This window comes from Mercenaria mercenaria, chromosome 1, assembly GCF_021730395.1.
Source record: "Mercenaria mercenaria strain notata chromosome 1, MADL_Memer_1, whole genome shotgun sequence".
NCBI classification, from domain to species: Eukaryota; Metazoa; Mollusca; class Bivalvia; order Venerida; family Veneridae; genus Mercenaria; species Mercenaria mercenaria.
This window is the reverse complement of record NC_069361.1, coordinates 108,232,383-108,259,136: the sequence shown is the minus strand read 5'-3', so window position 1 is coordinate 108,259,136 and position 26,754 is coordinate 108,232,383. Positions and strand designations below refer to the sequence as shown.

The 26,754-nt window shown below is 35.9% G+C and overlaps 2 protein-coding genes across 2 annotated transcripts; both read left to right on the top strand.

Moving 5' to 3' along the window:
* Positions 1-15,451: 15,451 nt before the first annotated feature.
* Positions 15,452-17,899, top strand: LOC123527136 (uncharacterized). Its single transcript, XM_045306424.2, has one exon. It carries the CDS (start codon positions 15,549-15,551, stop codon positions 17,721-17,723), a length of 2,175 nt encoding a protein of 724 aa, XP_045162359.1. The 5' UTR covers positions 15,452-15,548; the 3' UTR covers positions 17,724-17,899.
* A 151-nt stretch (positions 17,900-18,050) lies between these two features.
* LOC123527145 (uncharacterized) lies at positions 18,051-24,880 on the top strand. The gene is made up of 5 exons (XM_045306436.2): positions 18,051-19,425; positions 20,646-20,807; positions 21,007-22,259; positions 22,560-22,749; positions 23,437-24,880. The coding sequence occupies exons 1-5, from the start codon at positions 19,276-19,278 to the stop codon at positions 23,836-23,838; spliced, it is 2,157 nt and encodes a 718-aa protein (XP_045162371.2). The 5' UTR covers positions 18,051-19,275; the 3' UTR covers positions 23,839-24,880.
* The last annotated feature ends 1,874 nt before the right edge of the window (positions 24,881-26,754 follow it).

Here is a 26,754-nt window from a genome sequence, read left to right as displayed (position 1 = left end):
CTAGAAAGTAATCTGGCCGGGAAAGTAAAATGTGTACTAAGAGCTAGGAAGAAATCTGGCCGGGAAAGTAAAAGGTGTACTAAGAGCTAGAAGTAATCTGACCGGGAAAGTAAAAGGTTACCAAGTGCTAGGGAGTAATCTGGCCGGAAAAGTAAAAGGTGTACTAAGAACTAGAAAGTAATCTGGCCGGGAAAGTAAAAGGTCTACTAAGAGCTAGAAGTAATCTGACCGGGAAAGTAAAATTTGTACTAAGAGCTAGAAGTAAACTGACCGGGAAAGTAAAAGGTTAACAAGAGCTAGGAAGTAATCTGGCCGTGAAAGTAAAATGTGTACAAGAACTAGGAAATGTAATCTGGCCGGGAAAGTAAAATGGTGTACTAAGACTAGAAGTAATCTGGCCGGGAAAGTAAAAGGTTACTAAGAGCTAGGAGTAATCTGCCGGGAAGTAATAGTGTACTAAGATCTAGGATGTAATCTGGCCGGGAAAGTAATAGGTGTACTAAGAGCTAGGAAGTAATCTGGCTGTGAAAGTAAAAGGTCTACTAAGAGCTAGGAAGTAATCTATCCGGGAAAGTAAAATGTGTACTAAGATCTAGAAAGTAATTCCACCGGGGAAGTAAAAGGCTTACAAAGAACTAGGAAGTAATCTGGCCGGGAAAGTAAAATGTGTACTAAGAGCTAGGAAGTAATCTGACCGGGAAAGTAAAATGTGTACTAAGAGCTAGGAAGTAATCTGGCCGGGAAAGTAAAAGGTGTACTAAGAGCTAGGAAGTAATCTGGCCGGGAAAGTAAAATGTTTACAAAGAGCTAGGAAGTAATCAGGCCGGGAAAGTAAAATGTGTACTAAGAGCTAGGAAGTAATCTGGCCGGGAAAGTAAAATGTGTACTAAGAGCTAGGAAGTAATCTGGCCGGGAAAGTAAAAGGTGTACTAAGAGCTAGGAAGTAATCTGGCCGGGAAAGTAAAATGTGAACTAAGAGCTAGGAAGTAATCTGGCCGGGAAAGTAAAATGTTTACAAAGAGCTAGAAAGTAATCTGGCCGGGAAAGTAAAAGGTGTACTAAGAGCTATCAAGTAATCTGGCCGGGAAAGTAAAAGGTGTACTAAGAGCTATCAAGTAATCTGGCCGGGACAGTTAAAGGTTTACTAAGAGCTAGGAAGTAATCTGACCGGGAAAGTAGAAGGTGTACTAAGAGCTAGAAAGTAATCTGGCCGGGAAAGTAAAATATGTACTAAGAGCTAGGAAGTAATCTGGTCGGGAAAGTAAAAGGTTTACAAAGAACTAGGAAGAAATCTGGCCGAGAAAGTAAAAGGTGAACTAAGAGCTAGAAAGTAATCTGGCCGGAAAACTAAAATGTGTACTAGTTTTTATTAATTTATTATATTAAGTCGATTGTACAGCACGTTCTACAACTTACATAAATCATTTTCGAGACTTTATTCCTGATGGAATCTTTCGCCACGAGGGTTTGAGAGAAGCCAATTTCCCTTTTCACTCTGAGCGCCAGGCAAGGAAGCTACTGGTACCATTTTTCATGTCTTTCGTACGACGCGGCCGGGGATCGAACCCACAACCTCCCGCACTCGAATCGGACATTCTACCACAATGCTATCGAGGCGGTTAAACTGTATACTAAGAGCTAAGAAATAAGTGAAATGTGCACCAAGAGCTAGGAAGTAATCTGGCCGGGAAAGTAAAATATAAAGTAATTTGGCCGTGAATGAAAAATGTGTTCTTAGAGCTAGGAAGTAATTTTGCAGGAAGAGTAAAATGATCTAGGAAGTAATTTGGCTGGGAATGTAAAAGGTGTACGAAGAGCTAGAAAGTAATCTGGCTGGGATAGTAATAGGTGTAATAAGAGCTAGGATGTAATCTCTTTGTAAACCTTTTACTTTCCCGGTCAGATTACTTCCTAGCTCTTAGTACACATTTTACTTTCCCGGCCAGATTACCTCCTAGCTCTTGTTAACCTTTTACTTTCCCGGCCAGATTATTTCCTAGCTCTTTGTAAACCTTTTACTTCCACGGCCAGATTACTTCCTAGCTCTTTGTAAACCTTTTACTTTCCCGGTCAGATTACATCCTAGCTCTTAGTACACCTTTTACTTTCCCGGTCAGATTACATCCTAGCTCTAAGTACACCTTTTACTTTCTCGGTCAGATTACTTCCTAGCTCTTTGTAAACCTTTTACTTTCTCGGTCAGATTACATCCTAGCTCTTAGTACACCTTTTACTTTCCCGGTCAGATTACATCCTAACTCTTAGTACACCTTTTACTTTCTCGGTCAGATTACATCCTAGCTCTTTGTAAACCTTTTACTTTCTCGGTCAGATTACATCCTAGCTCTTAGTACACCTTTTACTTCCACGGCCAGATTACTTCCTAGCCTTTTGTAAACCTTTTACTTTCTCGGTCAGATTACATCCCAGCTCTTAGTACACCTTTTACTTTCTCGGTCAGATTACATCCTAGCTCTTAGTACACCTTTTACTTTCTCGGTCAGATTACATTCCTAGCTCTTAGTACACCATTTTCCTTCCCCGGCCAGATTACTTCCTAGCTCTTTGTAAACCTTTTACTTTCCCGGCCAGATTACTTCCTAACTCTTAGTACACCTTTTACTTTCTCGGTCAGATTACATCCTAGCTCTTAGTACACCATTTTACTTTCCCGGCCCTCTTAGTACACCTTTTACTTTCCCTGCCAGATTACTTCCTAGCTCTTAGAACACATTTTATTATCCCGGCCAAAATACTTCCTAGCTCTTAAAAAAGAGCTAGGAAGTAATCTGGCCGGGAAAGTAAAAGGTTTACAAAAAGCTAGTAAGTAATCTGGCCGAGAAAGTAAAAGGTTTACAAAGAGCTAGGAAGTAATCTGGCCGAGAAAGTAAAATGTTACCAAGAGCTAGGAAGTAATCTGGCCGGGAAAGTAAAATGTGTACTAAGAGCTAGGAAGTAATCTGACCGGGAAAGTAAAAGGTGTACTAAGAGCTAGGAAGTAATCTGTCCAGGATAGTAAAATGTGTACTAAGAGCTAGGAAGTAATCTGGCCAGGATAGTAAAAGGTGTACTTAGAGCTAGGAAGTAACTTGGCCGGGAAAGCAAAAGATGTACTTACAGCTAGGAAATAATCTAGTCGGGATAGTAAAAGGTTAACAAAAAACTAGGAAGTAATCTGGCCGGGAATATAAAAGGTGTATTAAGAGCTAGGAAATAATCTGACAGGGAAAGTAAAATGTGTACTGAGAGCTTTGAAGTTATCTGGCCGGGAAAGTAAAAGGTGTACTAAGAACTAGGAAGTAATCTGGCTGGGAAAGTAAAAGGTGTATTAAGAGCTAGGAAATAATCTGACAGGGAAAGTAAAATGTGTACTGAGAGCTTTGAAGTTATCTGGCCGGGAAAGTAAAAGGTGTACTAAGAACTAGGAAGTAATCTGGCCGGGAAAGTAAAAGGTGTACTAAGAGCTAGGAAGTAATCTGGCCGTGATAGGAAAATGTGTTCTAAGAGCTAGGAAGTAATCTGGCCGGGATAGTAAAATGTGTTCTAAGAGCTAGGAAGTAATCTGGCCGGGATAGTAAAATGTGTACTTAGAGCTAGGAAGTAACTTGGCCGGGAAAGCAAAATATGTACTTACAGCTAGGAAGTAATCTTGCCGGGACAGTAAAAGGTTTACAAAGAACTAGGAAGCAATCTTGCCGGGAAAGTCAAAGGTGTAATTAGAGCTAAGAAGAAATCTAGCCGGGAAAGTAAAAGGCTTACCAAGAACTAGGAAGTAATCTGGTCGAGAACTTAAAAGGTGAACTAAGAGCTAGAAAGTAATCTGGCCGGGAAACTAAATTGTGTACTACAATGTAGTTTATATTAATTTATTATATTAAGTCGATTGTGCAGCAAGTTGTACATCTTATATAAATCATTCTCGACACTTTATTCCTGATGGAATCCATCGCCACGAGGGTTTGAGAGAAGCCAATTTCCCTTTTTATCCTAAGCGCCAGACAAGGAAGCTACTGGTACCATTTTTCATGTCTTTCGTATGACGCGGCCGAGGATCGAACCCACAACCTCCCGCACTCAAAGCGGACGTTCTACCACTATGCTGTCGAGGCTGAAAAACTGTATACTAAGAGCTAAGAAATAAGTGAAATGTGCACCTAGAGCTAGGATGTAATCTGGCCGGGAAAGTAAAACATGAAGTAATTTGCCCGGGAAAGAAAAATGTGTTCTTAGAGCTAGGAAGTAATTTTGCAGGAAGAGTAAAATGATCTAGGAAGTAATTTGGCCGGGAAAGAAAAAGGGGTACTAAGAGCTAGGAAGTAATTTGGCCAGGAAAGTAAAAGGTGCACTAAGAGCTAGGAAGTAATCTGGCCGGGATAGTAAAAGGTGTACTAAGTGCTAGGACGTACTCTGGCCGGGAAAGTAAAAGGTGTATTAAGAGCTAGAAAGTAATCTGGCCGGGAAAGTAAAATGTGTACTAAGATCTAGGAAGTAATCCGTCTGGGAAAGTAAAATGTTTATAAAGAACTAGGAAGTAATCTGGCCGGGACATAAAATGTGTACTAAGAGCTAGGTAGTAATCTGGCCGGGAAAGTAAAAGGTATACTAAGAGCTAGGAAGTAATCTGGCCGAGAAAGTAAAAGGTGTACTTAGAGCAAGGAAGTAATCTGGCCGGGAAAGTAAAAGGTGTACTAAGAGCTAGGAAGTAATCTGGCCGGGAAAGTAAAAGGTGTACTAAGCGCTATAAGTAATCTGGTTGGGAAAGTAAAATGAGTTCTAAGAGCTAGGAAGTAATCTGGCCAGGATAGTAAAATGTGTACTTAGAAGTAGGAAGTAACTTGGCCGGGAAAGCGCAAGATGTACTTACAGCTAGGAAGTAATCTGGCCGTGTATGTAAAAGGTTTACAAAGAACTAGGAAGTAATCTGACCGGGAAAGTCAAAGGTGTACTAAGGGCTATGTAATCTGACCGGGAATGTAAAAGGTGGCCGGGAAAATAAAAGGTTTATATAGAACTAGGAAGTAATCTGGTCGGGAAAGTAAAAGGTACTATGACCTAAGAAATACTAGTATTGTTGCCAGGAAAGTAAATAATGTATTAAGAGTTAGGAAAGAATGCGACCGGAAAAGTAAATAACGAAGAAAAATGGATTATTTAGTCGGAAACTAGAGTATGGTTTACATTTACATAGCTTCTTTATATCATATAGCATGAACTTTTCAGTTAATGGGATTTCATATAATTCTTCCATTCATTTGTTAGTTGATTTGAAAACTGCATGATTACCTATTGTCTTGAATTGCTATCTATCGTTTTGACTGTTCTGTGAAATAATTATAGCAAAAGAACTGATTGCAGTATAGAATTTCTGCGGACGTTAGCTGTCACTTCACGTCAGAGGGCCGCATCTGTTTGAAGTGCTCTATTTTCCTAATGAACGGTTAGGTTTCAAACAGTTACATTTACTCCAATAAATACACGTCAATTAGTAGCAAAATAGAAAGGAGAAATATTTACATCTTTTGCAGGCAAATATTTTATACAGACAATGCAGGAAGCCAGTTTCCGATATTCAATTATGGAAGGAAATGTCTGTCAGACGACTTTATATTTGATAGTTTCTTAGGGATCTTAGAAGACACACTGAAACTCAGATTTATTTCATAGAAGGTCCGATCTTGAATGAATTCCAGCTATGTAAACTCTGTTATTACATGTTTGTTTGTTTTTATATCAAGTTAATATATATGCATTACTTTTTTCCATATTTTCTTTTTTTTTTTTTTTTAGTTTCTGTACTCTTTTTGAAGTTAATCTGTTTTATTTAATTTATATGATACCTAAATCATCTGAGCCAAAAAGTGATGGAAGAACTTGTTTTCACTTGGACTGATATTGTCTGCATATGTATATAATTCAAATATACATTGCTAACTTGAAACTTGTTTATTAATTGCATTCTGTTCTTTGATATAATTTAGACTACCTTAAGACAATGTTCATATAATAACCGTAAAAAGATTTAAACTGAAGACAAACTTATTCCACACAATGCTTTTGTCCGTCTGCTTGCCCACTCAAACATTCCATAATGTCAGACGTTAAATTTTGCACGAATACTGTTTTATGCCTACTTTCTCACGGTCTTAACAACAACCTGTTACGGGGCATTGTCTAAATCATTCACACGTTTGCAGGTTCAATGTTGATTTCTGGTCTGAAGTCAAGATCAATATTTATTAGATATTTGCCAATGTATGAAAACAGAGGATGGTAAAGAACCGTCCGGAATTTCTAACTCATCATTCCGTGAGAACACGGTCAGTGTAGATTTTACTGGTATATCGGTAAACAGTTATAAATACATGCCGCACTATCAAAATATAGATGATAAAAATGTTCTCAAATTAACCTTTACCCTGCTAAATTTCTAAAATGGACTGGTCCTTCATACAATTTTGGCAATAGTATTTACTATTCGAAGGGAAGTCAACTGAAAATTCACTGACGAAATAGCAAACAGTGCAGATCATGCACGGGTATTCAGGCTGATCTTGGTCTGCATTGGTCGCAAATGCAGAATAACTTGCCACCAGCAGGCTAAAGGTTGACAAACGTTAGGTATGGTATTTTTGAAGGTGTGGATGACTTCCTGTAAACTATTGAGTTTCTCAAATACTTGCACATGTATACATGAAGCATTTCGTACAGGTGATTTTAAGTTTGCATATATACGAATCTTGCAAACTCTTATATGATTTTGTGTGGAATTATTCTCTGACCTTCGAAAGTTATTTCAGTGGCTGCTTCCTTGGCTAAATTTATGTAAATATATGTATACAGGTTCAATTAATGGAACATTTAAGCCTTTCGTGAACTAAACAAGCACTGGTAACATATGAGAAAATACGTCTGTGACCTTTATGTAGTTCGAATCCGTGAATACCGGGTTGACCGACCGATCTATTTTCCTCCGCTATACCTTTACACAAGAAAGTTTTTGGTATACGTGCACTTATATGTAAATATACACATAGTCTGGAAAAGTGTTTGTTTTCTCATCAAATATGAAACAGCAGCTATATTATTGCTGGCTAATAGTCGTACCAGTGACATTTATTTAGGGCCTTCGCTTTCTATGGTATTGTGGCATATAACACAGACAAACCTCAATCATTTCCTTGATTAGGGATAATTTAGAGGCAGAAAACAGAAAATATTTATCCGTTTTGTTTCTGTTAAATGTCAAATAAGATTACACGACAACAAAATAATCTTTAATGTTTGCAAATTCTCTGGGAATTGTTATCAGCGCGGAAGTCCCAGCGCCAACAGAAAGCTTAATTTGTAAAACGTGCACCTAAACATATGCATATGAATGTACTTGACCTTTAGAAATTACGGTACATTATATATGGTGCGTTGTTTTAAAGAAACGATGTAAGAAACCTAACTCGAATATAACATATAATATGTGTTTCATCTAGACTTTAATGGAAGAACATTGAGTGTATGTTCTTATCAACTTTACGTAGTGTAAATTCACACCTTCCGCTTACAAAACAAAAAAGAAACATTTTAGATATTAAGTTATTGCCCCGATTATATATTTGTAACAACTATACGTCTCATCGTTAAAGCTGACGATGTATAGACAGAATTGTTATAGATTATGTTTCAAAATCATCCGAAAACGGTGTACTATTTATTATTTTCATGCAAACCTCATCTTGACATCAGACAGAAATTATATAGTTCAATCTTTCAGACTTCTGTACTAGTTTTGTAAAAACGTATGAAGTGACGCCGTAATGTGACAGTCTCAGACCGCTAATACAACAACAGTTCAACAAGGTGACCGCTTAATTATCTCCATTTCAAATTACCCCACCCCCTGTGGAGACGAGCACAGTGACTGGTCCCTGACGAGCCGGGAACAAAGGGAGGTATCATTATCGTTCGATCGTTGTAGTGCGATTATTTGGTATACAATTTCAATACATACAAAGTTTTCTTTAAACGCGTTGTTAAACACTAAATTAAGCTAGAATTCATTGACAAATTAGCTTCTTATAGCGTATTTCTTTGAGTCTCTCGCCGAGTCTCGCGCTATTGGAGACCTGCAAAACCAAGGAACGTAATTAACAAATAATGACTAAGAAAAGTAGCTACAATTTTTGAATTGTTACGAAACAATAGGGGAGAAAATCTTGATAAAGTCACGAAGATGTTTGTCATCAGTGTAGTATGGGAAAATATTTCTGTCAACTGTATATGATGGACAATGAAAGGTAGGTAATTCAAATTGTTAAAAATGTTTTACGGCCGTAATGAAATCTTCATGAATGATAACGTTGCTGGTGAAAGCGATAATTATTTTGGTAATGATGACGATTACGTTGATGACTGAGATGATGATGACGATGACGATGACGAAGGTGATTGTGGCGGTATTATTGATTTGACTTTGACGGTGAAGACGACGAAGAAAACGGCAAATGGTAAAATATTAACCTGCCCGAATAATATTCAAATATGCGACACGGAAACATTTTCCCGAAGTGTTTTTCAACACGTCAACCGCGTTCTATTAAAGACTATGCACTCTAATTATACGTCGCTCTGAACCTAGCACAGCTTTTAGCTTGAAAACTCAACGTACTGCAAATTTCTCCTGCAACTAAAAATAATTGCTTAAGCTCTTTCCGCCAGATAAACCCGAAAAGGCACCAATACCAACACTTGTAATCCAAATACAATTCTGAATATGCACTGAGGCATATACAACGAACCAAATTATTACAAAATATAGGAAAATGATAGAGTAGGGAACTAAATGTTTGCTAATTTTCCGTAAATAATTGCATATAATAGTATCGCTACGGGCAGGAATCATGTTTGTACAGCGAACATGTTTCCTCAAAGCAGAATGACGTGCAGATGAAAGCGTGGATTTAGTGGGTAATAATTGTCGCAAAATGTCAGGATTATTTGAATCCCTTCTGTCAATTAATACAATAACAGATTACCCGGAAGCGCCCTGAAGTTTATACTTGCTAGGATATCATCATGCGATAAAAATTGTCAAAATCACATGTCCATTAATTCAAGCTCCCACTCTATGTTTGACAATCCGGTAACTGCAGCGGACTCGAAAAGTGCGGTCAGCATCCATGTCCAACAGCGTGCAGTCAGAAACTGGCAATCACAAGAAGCTCCTGTAGCAAAATTAGTTTTCGTAAAGTTACTGGATCTTGACTCAAACTTTCGTTTTATTTTTCTGTTACTAGTACTTAACAATTTTGGTACAGTTTTCTGGCAGTGTGCTTTAATTCTGTTAGATCGAACAATCCATTCTGTTAATTTTCAAGATACCCGTGTTTATAATCTGATTCCATATTTAAACTATCAGGAACTATCAGATAGCTTTTATTAGGTAATCATTTTTTCACGAGTATAATGTAGTTATTTATCATAACATGTAAAACATGTCTACATGTAGAAAATCATTAAAAGTAGAGAAAATCAGTCCGAATTACTGGCGACAAGTAATAAATAAATATGATTTAGTTACAACATAATCTACAGATTAGGGGATTACAAGCTTGTTTTGAATGTGTACGGTAAAAACGTGTAAATATTGCACCTCATAGAATGGAATCCTACAGGTCCCCTACCTATACAATTAAGAGATTCCGGTCTCTCTACTGTCACTGAATTTTCAAATCTTCGTGTATCAAGGACAGATAAGTGTCAGAAAGTCTTTTCAGAGCATTATCTGCAAGAAATGTTTAATCCGGATTTCTCGTTCACATGTTTTTGCCGTGTTGTTTGTTTTAAAGCCTCCCCAGATGTGTAATTCCGTTGCATCTGCCTGAAATTAATTAAAGCATACATTATATACAATCTGTTGCACTGTACACTGCCAAAAAAATAGCAATTTGTCCTGCGCTGATAATTTAGGAGTCTGTAAATGTATGCGCCTTGATTTTGACATATTGATATATTTAATCATAATATAAATAATCAAAAGGACATACGAACAATGTTAATTAAGTGACATTTTGCGTATTATCTTAGACGAGAAAAAAGAGAACTTTGAGAAAGACTAATATAATATTCATAAGATCCGGAAAAGATAAACTTTAATTTGTGAGGTAGTGTTTTTTGAATTTCCAAATAGGCCCTTGTCTATTTAAGTTTAAGTAATTTTATCCGTCTTTGTATATATAGACAATTTTATCGCTTTTCCGATAGGTCGATGTTACTAAAAGTTCGTAATGCCTGGTCGCCATCTTTGCATAGTCGACACTCGTAAGAATAAATCTGGAACCTTCTGTGGGTAGTAGCTATAGTGACACCGAGACAGTGGCAAAAACCAACAAAAACTTTTTACAGTAAGTGCATGGTAGTCTGGCTACCGACTAGATCTTTTTTTTTTTAGAAAAAATAATTCTTTTATATACTTCATCAGTCTTGGCTCTGATTACGTATGTTTTGAGAAGAAAAGGGACATAATTATACAAAATTTGAATAGCCTCAGGAGTTATCTCCTATGAACAAAATATACGGTCTGAACACAGACTAAGTAAGTGGCAAAAACGGTTTCGCCCCGCGCGCCCCCGCCATTTTAACTTGTTAATTCTCGTGTTTTCAGGCCTAATTATAGTAATGGGAGCCATCTGGTCTATCGCGTAATGACGGACAGGTTTTTGAACACTAATTTTTCACTTGACGTGGCCACAGAGGTCTAAATTAATTAAAGCTGTTTTCTGTTTAAATTTCATTGTGGATGTATTTTGACATTTTGGTAGAAAAAAATGGGAGGGAATGTTGTATTTGGTGAAGTGAAACTCAGTTTTAGTATGAGTAGTACTTCCAGGTCACAGCGGTGTGATTTTGATGTGATTTTATGTAGTAGGCAAATGTGACAAGACAAATCTCTCTTAGAAGATACATGGCCCCTACTTTTCTCTTCATTTTATATCTGTTTTATCATAACTCTTTAAAATGAGGTAAGGATTTGTTCTCTGAAATGGGTCTAGCTATGTTCGGTAGCTGTTTACAAAATGTCAGTTTTATATAGAATATATAGGGAATAATATTTACTGTAGTGTGACCTTCACTCGGCGGGGTCGCTGAACGAAAACGTGAAATGGCAGAAATCAGCCACCATAGTTTGGCCTGTTTGAAACAGCCCGTTTTGAAACTGTGGGGAATGAGTTTGACAATATTTCTAACTGTTTTCAATACATATTGTAACATATGTTAAACTAATTTTCTGATTTATAATAAAAATCATTCTCTGTGTTTTCTCTTTCTGACATTTCCACGTATAATCTATGGGTAATATTGATAAACATGGCTCAGGGCTCAAACGACTAAACAATCTTATTGTTACTGTCACGTCGTGGAGTTATATTTATTAATAATATTTGTATGGTTTAATAAACTATGATACACGTGTGTGCAAAATACCCTTGTGAATACCTAGCTTAAGGTAAAACACGTGTTTTGCTTTCAAGTGGAGTATCAATTTTGTTCTTTTAATTGAGCTTAAATAATTTAGGTCTACATTAGAGACTAAATTGAATTGAATTTCTCACGGTAATTTTAAGAGGATTAAAAACCCATAGTGGCCGAAACAAGTTCAATCAGATGTGCATGAAGCGGATCCGCCTTAAAATATTTGAAACTTGAATATCTGGATATTGTTTGATTCACTTATTCCATTACATGAACCTTCGCCAACGTCGTAAAATTCATGAAAATATTGCTATTATATGTCATTCTCAGGGACGACTTGTAATAACCTAAATAGGCACACATTAAATGTAAATTATATTGGTTAGTCAAAACATTTTAGCCGAGTAGCTCCTGTGATAAAGTCAGATATTTTTGATAACTTTCTTAAAGCAACAATTTTAAACAATTGGTCATTAGAAAGACATAAATTAGAATAAACTTCCAGAAATTCTGTTCTAGTAAAAAAAATTAGAAAAGTCTCTATGAACACATATAACATAATAGTAACATACATTTTTCATTTGCAATATACAAGGACATCCTAATGGAAAATAAATTTATGGTGATTATTTAAATACAAATGTACTGGGAATGTTACAACCGCCTCTGCGAGCTATAAAATGATTCACTAATAACATATAATTTCATTGCAAATTTAACTAAACAGCAGATTGACATAAAACAATTTTATGAAGTATTACATACTTTCTCAAGTGATAACAAACATTGTTTCCTGTATTTGTAAAAAGATTATGGTGACCAACTTTAAAACTTTTAAACCAAAATTGAACGCTTGTCCTTAAAACTATAAAACGTTTTCAATAAATCTTTGCCTAGGACTCCAGTCTGTCAAATTCTAAGTTTGTTTTTCTTCTGAAAAATTGACAACATTAGAAATTAAATCAAACGGTCAATTAAGAAGTGAGTTTAATACAAGGATATTAGGTATGCTTTATGGTCATACCACAAATAACATTTTTACCAACGTGATAAATTTACCTACCACAATAATCCTTAATTTAGGTTTCCGTAAAACTATTTACTTACTGTCTGTCTATTTAAAAAATTGGCGAAATAGGGCGCGGCTCTGTCAGTCCTACACAGAACACCATGATAGCATATCGTCTCAATAAACGACTCATTTATTTTTGTAACAGATCACAATCGTCGATGTTTCCAGCCTCACCACTTTTGTTTCGAACCCTTAGCTGGCGAGTTTTTATCAGTCAGTCTCCCTAAATACCAACAGAAGTAAACAAACTAAAGTAGGCCTACCATTTTCGGATTATTGGAGAAAGAAAATACTATTGACTAAATAATACTTTGAATTTAACTACCAAATGCATGCACACAAATTAATCATGATTGCGGTGGGAGGGCGGGATTCAAATTCTTCTTTCAAAATCTGGGTGGCATTATCATTTCGTACTGGTAAATCAAAGTACCGAGAGGCCCAGGACTTCCCAGAAACTGTGGCTATAATGTAGGAATAGTCATATTTATCATAGACTTCCAGGACCAATATATTTTAAGAAACTTTAAAATTCCTTTTTTTTTTTCATTTTATCGAGTAAAACAAAATACTTTTTAAGTTGTTCACATAGAAATGAATAATTTTATTGTTTTATATTGTCTCTCAATACCATTTTTAAAGCCCATTTTTAAAAAAGATATAATAGTAAAGCTTTCGAACAAAAGGTCAATGGTTAATTTGATGGTTCGTTTCAAGAAGCATCATACTTAATCTAATTGTTATACTGTCGTCATACTGTCGAGTTAAAAAGATTTATGAAATAAAAAATAAAAAAAAATCACGTGTAATTTTATGAAATTAATTTGAAAAGATGAAAATGCACTTCAACGATTATACTCATTTCCCTGCTGTATACAGGTAAAAGCAATCCTGAATGTAAAATATCAACCCCCTTGAGAGTCTTTAACTCGTGAGTTACTGTGCCTCTTTTTTAATGACGCTCAGACGCATGAAAAATGATCACGCTTTGACAATCTGAAATCGCTCTTCTGTTTCAACCAAATGAAATAAAAATACAGCGCGATCAAAGACTCCTTGTTTTCCAATTAGTCAACAATAATTAAGAGACGAGAACTTGCAATTAGAAAACAAGACACAGTATTAACATTTCACTGTTATTGAATACTATTCTAACTTCCGTTTAATTATCATAAAACTTTTCCGTGCAATTACTGATAAAATGAATTTTGGCCAACGGTGCATCATTAAAACATTATTCGCAACCGGAACAAACACGTGCGCGGCGCGTGCGCCATTTTGTACGCTAGTTGTCGGATGACACGGTCTTTATAATAAAGTGACATCCCGGGGCGTTTTGTATGTGCCTGAATCACAGATCGAGCAATAATATTTAATAATGAACATATGCGTCCCTGCTTCGTAGTTCCATAGTTTTATAGTGTGGACAAGCGTCTAATTCTGGTCAACTTAACCTTTTAGAAATTTTATAAACACACGAAACAATGTTAATATTTACCGTAGAATCTCAAAGCTTTGTTTACTTGCTATGGAAAAAAATCATCTTTTTTCCGAAAAAGAAATTTGATTTACTGACTCCTATTTGAATATATTTGTACACTGTTTGTGTATCTTTTTTAACTAACCGATTTAAAACAAAATGTACGATGCATAACTTCATTTAACACATGATCAGATCACTGCCTTGATATGGGTTTTGTCATAATTATATTCAATAATTTATGATTATTGAACTTTCTTTACAGTATATATTATACCTACTTGTATTAACCTTCCGCCATATATGAATACATATCTCTCATACAGGGAAGAAGAACTTTGTAAGTTTTCTTTTGTTCTAATCCCTTTCGTACTTGCAGAATGATCAATTAAAAGGGAAATGATGACAAGTTTAAAAAGTAAACTGATGAGTTCCTAGGCAGTATTTATATGTAAATAAACGTGTGTAGTTTGTTAAATATTGAGAAAATTCAGAAAAGTTTTCAAAAACGTTAGTCACGCTGTAAAAAAGTTACAACTAAAGAATTTGTATATGTTCTCAATGTCATACTCGTTTTATAACAACTTGAAGAAGACAAAATAGTGATTATTGTTTACTATATATATATACTTTTTCTGGCGGCAATATTGATTTAATAGCAGCAACGACTTTCCAAAAATGAACTTTCAAGAAAAGTGTAGACTTTGCTTCGTAAACTTTGAAAGATGTAGGTATGTTATTCATAAATAATCCATGTATGTGTCAGAGGAAAGCTTAAAGACCCACCACAACCTAGTGTCCTACTTTTTCGTTGCACATGAACTTCGTGCAAATCATTCTGATATTACGGTTATAATACAGCTAGTCTACAAAATGACAGGTTGACAATTTAGGCCATCCCTGAATTAATGTGTTTTCACATATTCATCTGCAAACTTATTCAGTCATTCTCGTTTCAGTATAGTTCTATAAACATAGAATAATAACTATCTTACACTGTAGAAACAAAGCGTGGTCCAAACTCACCTTAATACATCAAGAACTGTGCATACCGCTATATTAATTTAATAATATATTCAGACATTAAACACATTGTCTTGGCCTTTTATATGTCACTTTCAATTTGTAACCAGATACTTGTTATTTCTCTTTTTTTCATGCAAAGCATGCATAAATACCATCATGGAAATACAAAAGAATGTAATTATTTTGTGCCGCGTCTTTAACCATTTTCATATCAGTCAAGTGTATCCTTGTGCATTGTACCATTAATTTTTGACTAAGGGAAGTAACAAATATAATAAATAACCTAAACCGAAATACGCTTACTGCCCTTTATCGATTTTGTTTTGTCAAATGAAACGAAAAGTATCAATTTACGGTTCGTTCTTTAAAAACAATAGACACCGAAACACGTACAAACAGATCTTGTGTATCTAGCTGATTCATTAAATAAACAAAAATAAGTCATTATGGTAAATTAACACTGGTTGAATAAGTTCAAGCATTTTAGTTGAGACAGAACGGACGAAAATGACGACCGAGCACAGGCAGTATAAGAATATTGTTGAACATTTTAACTGTCCAATTCATCTTGGAAAATTACGTGATCCAAGGAGACTTGCCTGTGAACATACATTTTGTGCCGACTGTCTGAACGGATGTATCAATACAGCGTTAACCTCGAGAAAAGATGGAATGTTCGAGTGCCCCGTGTGTAGGACTAAACATCACATACCGACGAATGCCAGCCGTGACTGGGCCAGAGGGTTTCCGATTGACGCGTTCTGTGTAATTCAGCTTCATACACTCTCTCAATATGAAAAGTCTGCTGTCTGCGAGAAACACATACAAAAATTCAAGGAATATTTCTGTTTCCATCACAGAGAACTTTTGTGTTCAGACTGTGTCATTGAAGGACACACTAAAACACCTTGCTCGTGCGGAAGTTTACAAGATTCCATTCTTGAAGTACGTCTGCAAATCAAAGAATTAATCGGAAAGCTTCGGCTGCAAGAAGAACGCGCGCAAAGGATCATGGACTCTAAAATCGCCACTTCCCATTCTGAAGACCTTCTTAGGAAAATTACTGAAGTAGAGAAAACTTTGACGAAGTTCTACAAAACTATGAAATCAAAAATAAAGGAATCGAAACAAAAAGTTGTGGAAACAACAAAAATCTCCCAGTCAGATCGAGACCATCTTGTCACTATTCAGTCACTGATCAGCAAGACGAAATGCCACGTGGAGAATGTGATAAGACCGGCAAAATCTAAACGAGCAGACAGTGTTAATGAAATACTTAGTATCTGGACTCCTTTAGAGCACGAAACCCAGAACTTTGATAAGGCACTTGACGACATTGAAACTCGCCCATACTGTGTTAACGTTAAAGCGGATGAAGATTTTATAGATTTCATTTCCTTTGATAAGAATCCATTAATAGTCGCGAAAGAAACAAATGTCCACCCGTCAACACCTTCAAAAGAAAAATCTTTGTACAGAATTGACCAGAAGACGCCAGTCATAGAAGTGGAACATGATTCTCCCAGATTCATCGGTTCTCCTGAAGCGACAACCATTCCAAGTCCAATGATGGTGAAAAGAACTATAACTCTGGCATCGCCTGTGAAATCTAACCAGCCGACACTTTATTCTTTAGGCAAACGACCAGTAACCCACGATGAAATAACACCAAGGGCTATGATGATAAGACACCAATCACCCACAAGGCTCGCTCAAAATGCAAGATCACAAAGTCATTCAAACATCTTGCCTAAAGTTGGAACAGGAGAACTCATATCCAAAGATTCTGGAAAGAACAGTAAAGACAATGTCGCACAACTTCAAGATGTTATGGAAATATCAAACTTCGAGCTTCCATGCGGTGATATCGTTCTTGTGAATAATCATCTTATAACTCTAACAGAAACAGCAATTCAAAGATTTACAATTGATTATAGATACATAGAGAGTATTCACATTCGCTGCCCATGGAGACTGTGCGCTATGAAGGATACAGCTAACATTGCAGTCAACCATAACACTCGTTTTATCTCTATAGTGAGCACAGATCCGGCATTGACCGTACTGTACCGGATCGAGACAGAGAAACCTTATTCTCAAATTTGCCACATGCGCACTCAAATGCTAGAGGATCGCTTTGGAAGAACCAAGTTTCATGAGTATTTCGCGCTTTCACACACAACAGATTTGCGAGCAGACTGTATAGATATTCTGAAAGTATCATACGATAAAAATCCGTTCAGTAACTTCACTTCAAAAGGAGTAACCAAACTTGTACCGTTACGAACAAGAACTTTGATCGGAAGTGACAAGCATTCGGTTGTCCGAAGTCCGAACGCGCTTGCAGCAACTTCTGATGGCAAGCGTCTAATAATTGGCGGGGAATCAGCGGTAGTCTGTGTCAGGAAGACGGGGGAAATCGTCTGGACGCGTCCTGTTGTACGGTTTGCAGCAAGCGTCTGCTGTGACAAAGGACTTGTATACGTCTGCATTGAGAATGAGCGGAAATTGATGGTCCTAGACGAAGCGGGAAACAATTTATGCGAGAATATCATCCCTCTAGGATGTGATATTGTACGACCAAACAGAGTGTCTATTGAGAAGAAACAGATGATTGTACGAGAGTTTAGCGAGGAAGACTGGAAAAGTACTGTGCACGTGTTTTCTTTGGTTTTTGACTAAGTTGAAAATCATTGAAGAAAGTAAGCAGAATAAAGGATGACGTTCGGCAATTTTTCAGTTTCATACTAATCACCGTTGATGGACGTAATAAATCACACGGAAGCTGACGGAGAATGTAAATTGTACGCATGCGTATTAGCGTTTTAGTACAAATACGCTTATTTTTGTAAAGAAAATTTAACAGTGGAAGAAAGTTTTTCATATACAATGAATTATAATACATTATAAAACATACCGAATGGAGGTTTGATTAATATCAACGGTCTTATATTTTATCTTTGAACATGTGAATACCTTTAAGTTAGTAGATCCTTCGCCTATATGCATTCTTAAAATCTCGTGACAGACCATTTGCAGGCAGACAAACTGGTACCAAACAGAACAAAACAAATAAAACGTGTTGTGGCTTTTTGCTATTGTTGAATTTTTTTTTCGTTTTTTTTTTATTTCTTTTGAAATTTCTAATAACAAGTAAATAATACCCTTCATATATATCTTATCTAGTGACCCTTTATATTTTTTCTTTCTTCTTTTTCTTTTTTGTTTATCTTGCGTAAATGTTGTCAGAACTTGTTCTTCGTTCCTACTGCCTGTTTTGTTCCACTTATAGTGTATGTGTACTCCAAATAGCAATAAAATAAAATTAAACTAAACTAAATTATATTATGATGAAATATAGTTTTGCAATTTAATTCGTTCTTATTCATTCCCAAGAATACCTTATATTTAAAATGTTACTTCGCTTCAACTTGTATCTGCATTTTTATTCATAGACAGTTACAATAATTTCATTCTGAGGGGGCGATATAGACAAAAATATTAAAAAAAAAAAATTACTATTGTATATCATTAAAAAATGACAGAAAACGAAAAACATAATAATAAAAAATGACTGTAAGCTCGGTTATTTATATGCTATTGACATAACGTATCCCGGGTGAGTAAGTCAAATAAGTTATTCGCCAGTTGTTCTTTTAGGTGTTTAGACGAAGATTTTCTGTTAATAATTGGTTAGCGATAGCTACGTTGAAAAGAAATCTGTTAAAAGGAGCATAGACAAAAGTTAATATTTGCGACTGAATGCTTTTGTCGATCTATTATCATGTATGCAGTGAAAATACCAAACTAATTACAGGAGACAATGGTTAAATTGTATCTGTTACAATATTAAAGTTTTCAATGGGTAACTTTACCCGTCTCGGGGCTTTTATTTTAAACATGAAATATGTAAACATAAGTGGTTTAAACTAAAATGTCATACCGTCAATTGTTTAGAATAAAAAAAGAAGATAATACTAAAGACTGCTGAAAGAAGCAAAGTTTTAACATAGTTTACATGTATTGATATTTAAAAGAAAGACAAACAAAAGAAATGCCTATTTAATTGGGGTTGTTACGCGGCAATTAAAATTTGTGATCACACTAAAAGTATGCTTAAAGAAAATAACAAATATAGCTTTGTGACAATGGAGACGTTAGTTAACAACATATTTCTACAATCAAAGAAGTAGCAAAATTTATAAGGGAAAAAGTCAGAGGAATTTAAATAAACATGTCCAAGACATCGCGGAGTTTTGAACAAGTATCAGAGCATTTCAAGTGCCCAATTCACCTTGGGAAGCTAAGGGAACCACGACGGTTGCCATGCGAACATACGCTCTGTAAGGATTGTTTAAAAGGACTCATTAAGTCAGCACTGAAGGTAATGTCTGAATGATATTTCAAGATTATATTAAGAAACTAACTATACTGTTTTATCAGTCTGGAAAGTATCAACTGACAGATTTTTATTTGATTTAAGAACACTTCTAATTCCCATGAACAAACAAACGTGCAGATAATGTCGCAAAACCCATCAGAGATTCAGTGTTTCTGTAACCTTTTTACGCAACATTTACCACTGAAAGATAATATGCTCTTGTTTTTACTTAAATCATGTAATATTATAGAGGATATATCATTTATTATGGATATTGTTTCTATTTAAAAAAAATCATACCATAAAATTGAATTAAATCCAGATTCATAATACTTTTTTTTGTTTATAATCATTCATACAATTGAAAACGCAATTCGTTTACATTTGGAACTTGCGACAGAAATAGCAAAACCTTTCCCAAACAACCGCAAGTTACTCTTGCATGGGAGGAAAAAAAGAGTATCTTTACTGCATCAACTTATATATTTGATATGACATTTAAACTGTAAGAGTTGCACAAAACCTGCAGTACCCGAAAAAATGCCGACCTAATTATTACTGTTGTTTTAATTTCTAGCGTCTCAGTCAGATCGAAGGTGAAACTGTCCCCCAAAGCAGTGTTCAGGAGACCTATTGTTTAATTCACTATCCATTTGCATTTTTCTCATCAGATTATACCTAACTATTGCTAATAAATACTAAATACTACCGGAAATCAAGTGAAAATACAGAAACAAATGTTGTAAATTGTAAACACTTTAAAAATATGCAATACATTTCATCAGAATTTTATTCGAAAGAATTCAGTACATATAATGATCGTATCAGCCCTTACCTTGCTGAACACGATTGCTTCTACCTTTGCGACCAGTGTAGATCTTGATCAGCCTACACATCCATGCAGTCTGGTCAAGATCTGCACTGTTCGCCATTCAGTCAGTATCTTTTTGATAAGCACCCCTTTAGACAGTTATGGTACCGTCCAAATTGAAAGATGGACAAGTTCATCATAGAAATTCAGCAGGGTAAGGATTAATTTGTTACAGTTTTGCTTCATGGTGTTACTTTTGCAAGACTTGACACCACTACCGTATCAATATTCAAACATTACACTGTCCATACACATAACATTAACCTTACTATTTCTTTGATCAGTCAGAAGTACAAAACATTGTCTATCTTTCTGTATTTGAGGCGAAAACACACTTGATATATTTTAACAGCGGGAAGACAAAAATGCTACCTTCGATTGTCCAGAGTGTCGAGCGACTCACCACATTCCGAACACAGAGACAGAGGACTGGGCGGACTGGTTCCCGGTTGACGCATTCTGTGTCATACAGTTGCAGACGCTGGCCAGATTCCAGGATTCACATGTATGCGAGGTAAATCTGAAAAAAAATGCATTTCCTCTTTTCTTAGAAAAATAACACAAGTTTGTAAATAGTTCGCATTTATACAAAATAGGAAAGTTCCGCAGTTTTGCCTCATTGAATGTTTTGTTATGATTATGTATAAACATGTAACAGTGTGTATACAATGTATTTTAAATGATTTTTGATGCGAACATCGCCTTTATTCCAGGTACACGAGGATAAGTTTAAAGAGTATTACTGTTTTCATCACCGCGATCTGTTTTGTCCGGATTGTATCATTGCAAAACACACGGTTGCCCCGTGTTACGCACGAAATACTCGTGACGCTGCAAGTGAAGTCAAAAAACACATCGGTGACCTGCTAGGTCAACTCAGACTACAGGAAGAACATGCCATTAGGATCGCAAACTCCAAAGTTGCAGCCGCACATACGGATGACCTTTTGCAGAAAGTCTGGGAAGTTGAACATCTTTTAGACCGTTTTCACAAGCAGATGAAGAAGAAAATACAAGAGACGAAAGTGCAAATCGAAAACGCGACGAAAATAAAGCCGGCGGACAAAGAACATCTGAAAACTACCCAAGCATTGATCACTCAGACGAAGAAACTAGTTGATGATAAGCTGAAATCTGTCAACATAAAGACACAAGAGGGACAAAACGATATGTTAAGGCTATGGAGGCCCCTGCAAGATCAAGTGGAACATTTCCAAGCTGTTCTAACTGCTGTTGAGAAAAGGCCATTTTGTGTAAATGTACAGGCGGACGAACATGTCATGGAACTGGTGAATTTAAACCTGGACCCTGTCGTGGTACTCAACGAAAGCGCACAATGGACACCGCTCAACCCAATAACGGTGAGAAGAATCCCAAGCGGAAATTCCTTTAAGTCTAGACGAATTCGAAGTTTCAGAGAAAAGGATAAAAAGGCCACGTTCAGTGATAGAATTCGTACACAAGTATCCCCGCGTTCCAATGACGCAAATACGAGTTTTCCAAAGTCAAGGTCAAGTTATAGAACCGTCTCAGTGCACACTCAACCCATTGGTTCTTCCGGGAGTCCACGCCAGCCTTCTTCAGTACAGCAGAAACTTCAAGAAAGAAATCCTACAATTTTGCCTAAATTGACGGCTGGCGGGCTTACGACAGGCGAAACATCCAAAGTATTTAATATTAGGTCTCTAACCCTGAAAGGCATAAGTCAGCAGTCTATATTTGAACTTCCCTGTGAAGATATCGTGGTCCTTGCAAACAACATCATAACTATAACGGAAAGGGCTGTTCAAAAGTTTTCTCTACGGTACCAGTTCCTTCAAAGTATGGCGTTGCGCGCGCCAATCAAGTTATGTTACACACGTGACGAATCGAGCAACATTCTCGTGCTCGACAACAGCTGTGGCGTATCTTTGGTATCTACACATCCACGCCTTCAGCTTCTTTACAGAATCGAGACGGATCGAGCGTAAGTAATCTCGTATCCAGTTAAACATGTTACATAATTATTTCGAATTTTGAAGTAAACGATAGTTGATAAGAAATGACAAATCAGGCCTAACGACCCGCATCGACCGTTGTTCGACTTTTTAATATATACCGGAAGTAAAAACTTCGTCTTCAGTACTGGTTGTCGCAAATTTTAAAAATCAGTATATTATCCAATTGACTTCATGCTCTGTAGTACACACGATGGAAGCCTTCCACCTAACTGCGCTGCATTTGTAAATATTTTGACATAATAGTTTTTACACTTTTTTCACTTTAGGTATTCGGGTTTATGTCACATGCGGACCACCATGACGGAGGACCCTTACGGACGCTGTATGTACCACCTACATCTCGCACTGACCCACGTGTGGAATAGGGAGGATTGTATTGACGTCATGGTTGTGACGTATGAGAAGCTTCAAATAATGTCTGGCCTCATAGAGGAAATAACGCTTACACCGGCAAAGGTATATATATAAATATAATATGAGCTTTTTTATTATTCATGAGTTGAAAGGAAAGCATTCAGTTCAGCGGTTTGTTGAGAAGTTTCAGTTAAGAAATGTAGATCTAGTTCTATGTTATAAATACCGACTCTGTGTACAATTTGAAAGCATTCCAGCAACTCTGCTTACATTCATACGTTTAACTAACATTACTCAGTAAAACAAAATGTCATAGTTTCGTTAAACTTTAAGAAAGAATGACAGGGCATGCTCTGTGAGGTCAGTTCATGGTGCAAAAGGTGCGAGTGGAATTTTGAAGTATTCTGTTCTAAAGTTGCTGAGAAACCAACATATGTCTCAAAACCGTGGCACCATTTCTGCCAATGCAAATGTTTATAACACAGCTAGTGTGTTGTTAGGATTTTAGAAATAATCAACAATAGAAATTCGTCAATGATCGTGTCATTAACAGTTTGATGACGATTCGTCGATGCCGCGCGTAATCAAACATTAACAGTTTAGTAATGATTCGACGATGCCATGATTAATAATGGTCCAAAGGCTATGACTTCCTTCTGAATTCTCCTTTAACTTAACCGCGAGAAAGTTTTCGTTACGAAAATTTTATGCATATTTACGCAAGAGTTTTCCTCAAGTTGAAAATAATTTTCAGAGATATTTTATATTACGATTTTACGTTTCATCCAGGTAAAAACTATCTGTGGAAGTAATGATGACCCTTTCTTAAAGAACATGAACTCAATTTGCACTGCCCCTGACAGCCGAAAACTCCTCATTGGTACAGAAGCTGGTGTCGCCTCCATGAGTAGAAGTGGTGACATCATATGGACCGTACCCACGCAAAATCTCGTCTGCAGCGTTGACAGCAGACGTGGTTTGGTTTACGCTGCAATAGAGAAGGAAAAGCGCGTATTTATATTAGACCAACATGGGAACATGATGGTAGAAAACATATTTCCGCCGGCATCTACAGTTAGCAAGCCTTCCAGAGTGGCTGTGGGAAAATCATCCCTCATTGTCAGAGAATTTACGGATAACGATCAGCACGGATTGAAAAGCATGGTTCATGTATTTAGTCTCTCATTCTAATTTGGATATACTTTTATAGGAAACGACTCGCTTACTAAAGTCTTGCGCATGTATCATTTCATGATACGTTTTAGCAACAAAACGTGCTTTCACTTTTTATATCATTTTTATTTCATGCTTGCGGGTGTATTACTGAGATTATAAGTAAAAAAATGTATTTGATGATTTAACAATGAAAAATATCAAATGTAGTTTTCACTGCACTTCAGTTTAATAGGACTAATATTTAAATAGTTTTCTCTAAGGTTGTCTTCGACACTGTCACTAATTGTGAGATTTAGACCAGTTCTAAGTGTACAAATCAAATTCATATTGAAGTCAAGGCTTTCTTAGTTTCCAGCTTCCGCCTATAGCTATGTGTCGTGTATTAAAAGAAACAAAAATAGTATCATTTAGTATATCAGATAACGTTAATATTGAGAAAGTGTCTGTCCTGTAAGTCTTCTTGCACTAAATTTGAAGATTTCGGGCATATTCATGTACAGCCGAACAAAAACTAGTTGAGTTAATAAATAACAATAAGCAGTGTATTACCAGGCATCTAAACAAATATCTCAATTACTCGTTCAGTGCACATGTGGGCAGCAGTCCATTCTCTTCGGCTGTCCGTTTCTAACTACATTTTGGATGAAACATTATCTGGATCGACTCTTATTTATAAACAAAATGAACAATAACACTGTACCTTTGCCATTTTATTCCAATATGACAGCCGTATCAATACTTTATTATTCCGCTGTTTTGGCAAAAAGAAAGTTTTAAACATATATTGTGATGGTTCAAATGTTACAACTCTTTTTACTGTCATATTAAACATAAAGAAGAATCAATCTTGATTTTTTTTTTAGTAGAAAGTATTCTGACAAATATTTGTTGCGGATATATTTTTTGCACACTTTGATTTTGCACATTGGTCACTTGTGTTTTTAGGGCTACCTCTCTCTATATTGTTTACTTAACCATGAACTTCTAATCAATAATCTAAATCATTTATCATTACTTTTGTTTTGTTTTGTTTTATTTTAATAAAAAGGAGACAATAGTTTTTGTTGTTTTGTATTTCAAAGCACACATTACCATACTTTATGAGCATATATTTCTTGAAATATGAGATGGGTTGACTGGTAATTTCACAGTGTGTGTGTGTGTGTGTGATGGTGGTAGGGCGGGGATGGGGAGAAATACTGTACTCCCATGATTCAATGCATAGAGTCATTCGTGAATTAGTGCGTCAAAGTTCGTTGTACATGTTATAGATATTTGAATAATTGAATACGTTCGTTAATATACATTACCGGTGAATAGATGATAGAAGAAAAGAATCAAATTATTTTCACTTTTAAGCGTGTCATTAAGTATCGAATACAATGGTGTAAAGACAGTAGTTTATATTTTCATTTAAAACAGTTTACGGTTGTTGTTTTGTTTTTTAATTTAAAAATGTTCATGCGTTAAGTAATTATCGTTTATTGTAGGATGTCAGCATAATTCCGGATTACTTTCTATTAACTAATAAATGCTGTATAAGTGGCACGTCCCGGACACAGAAAGATTTCCATTTGTATTCAATTTTAACTGAAAAAATGTTGCAGCACTTGCAGTTCAAGTGATTTTGTAAAGTGACAATAATGCGTGCGTCACGATGGCAGTATTTATTTAGACCGTTGTGGTCTGATCTCTAGAATAAATAGGCATTTAAACCTATACCCAGATCCTTTCAACTTTTAGGCAATTGATTCTGCCTTTGCGACCAGTGCAGACCAAGATCCGTGCAGGCTGATCATGGTCTACAGTCAGTAAAGTTTCAGTGAACACCCGTTTGAATAATAATACCCGTTATAAGTGGTACTGCCCAAATTGAATGATGGAACAGTCCACTTTAGAAATTTCGCAGGCTAAAGGATAGATACATAGCAATTTCGACATGTTTCCTTATTTACAATTTATGCACGTTCTCATGTAAAGAAATCTTAATGGTGCCAAACCATGCAAAGTGTATCCCCCACAAATATTTTAGATGAAAAAGCGGTCCAAGGACACTTACTGCCGATTTGTTGCAGGAAAAAGGAAATGGTTCGTTCGAATCTGCCTCCCAAAAAAAAAAATCATGATGACATGCGGCAAAATAATTTTATCTGTTCTTTCAAGCGAATATTATAATTTACCTTCAGTGATTGAAATAATTTTAATGCACACTGAATAAGGGCATTGAGTATTTAAAAAATCGACAGGACCGATTTTCGAAACTGCTCTCCTTCCCCTAATAAATTATATAAATCCAGTTATCTTTAGGGATTATTTCGGTCAGTAAGAATTATAAATAAATTTTATTTTGTTCTTATTTACGAGCAAGGGGAGATATAAATCTTCTAGATGAATGTTTACATTTTATTTGTAGTCGACAACATGAAGATCGCTTATAAATCAAAATAAGGTACAACATGGGCTTCACTCATGATATAGCTTAAAATCACGTGTTACATATAATTAATATTAAAACCTTCACTAGGTATTCTTTTTATAGAGTTTTTTCCTAGTATTCTTTTTACACATTACAAGAGAAAACATTTACTGGTAGCTTAGTTGTAATGTTAGACTTCTATTCGAAGCTAATTAATTTCAACCAAATTACACTTGAAAAAAAAAAAAATGTCCTCGAATACTCATAAATTTGATATTTTTCATAAGATACGTGTTTAGTCATTTGTTTGTGTAAAAATATAGGATGCAATCTTTCGTAAACTATGTCGTTCATGAGTAATGAAAATTTTGAACTTACATGCTAAATAACATGTCTTTCTTTTATGTTTGTATTGACAAAATTGTCCAAGTTTATTGTTTCTTTCCAGATAATATATAATATTTGACATTTTTCCTCGGTGAAAATACCAACTATATTTCACGCTAATATTCTAA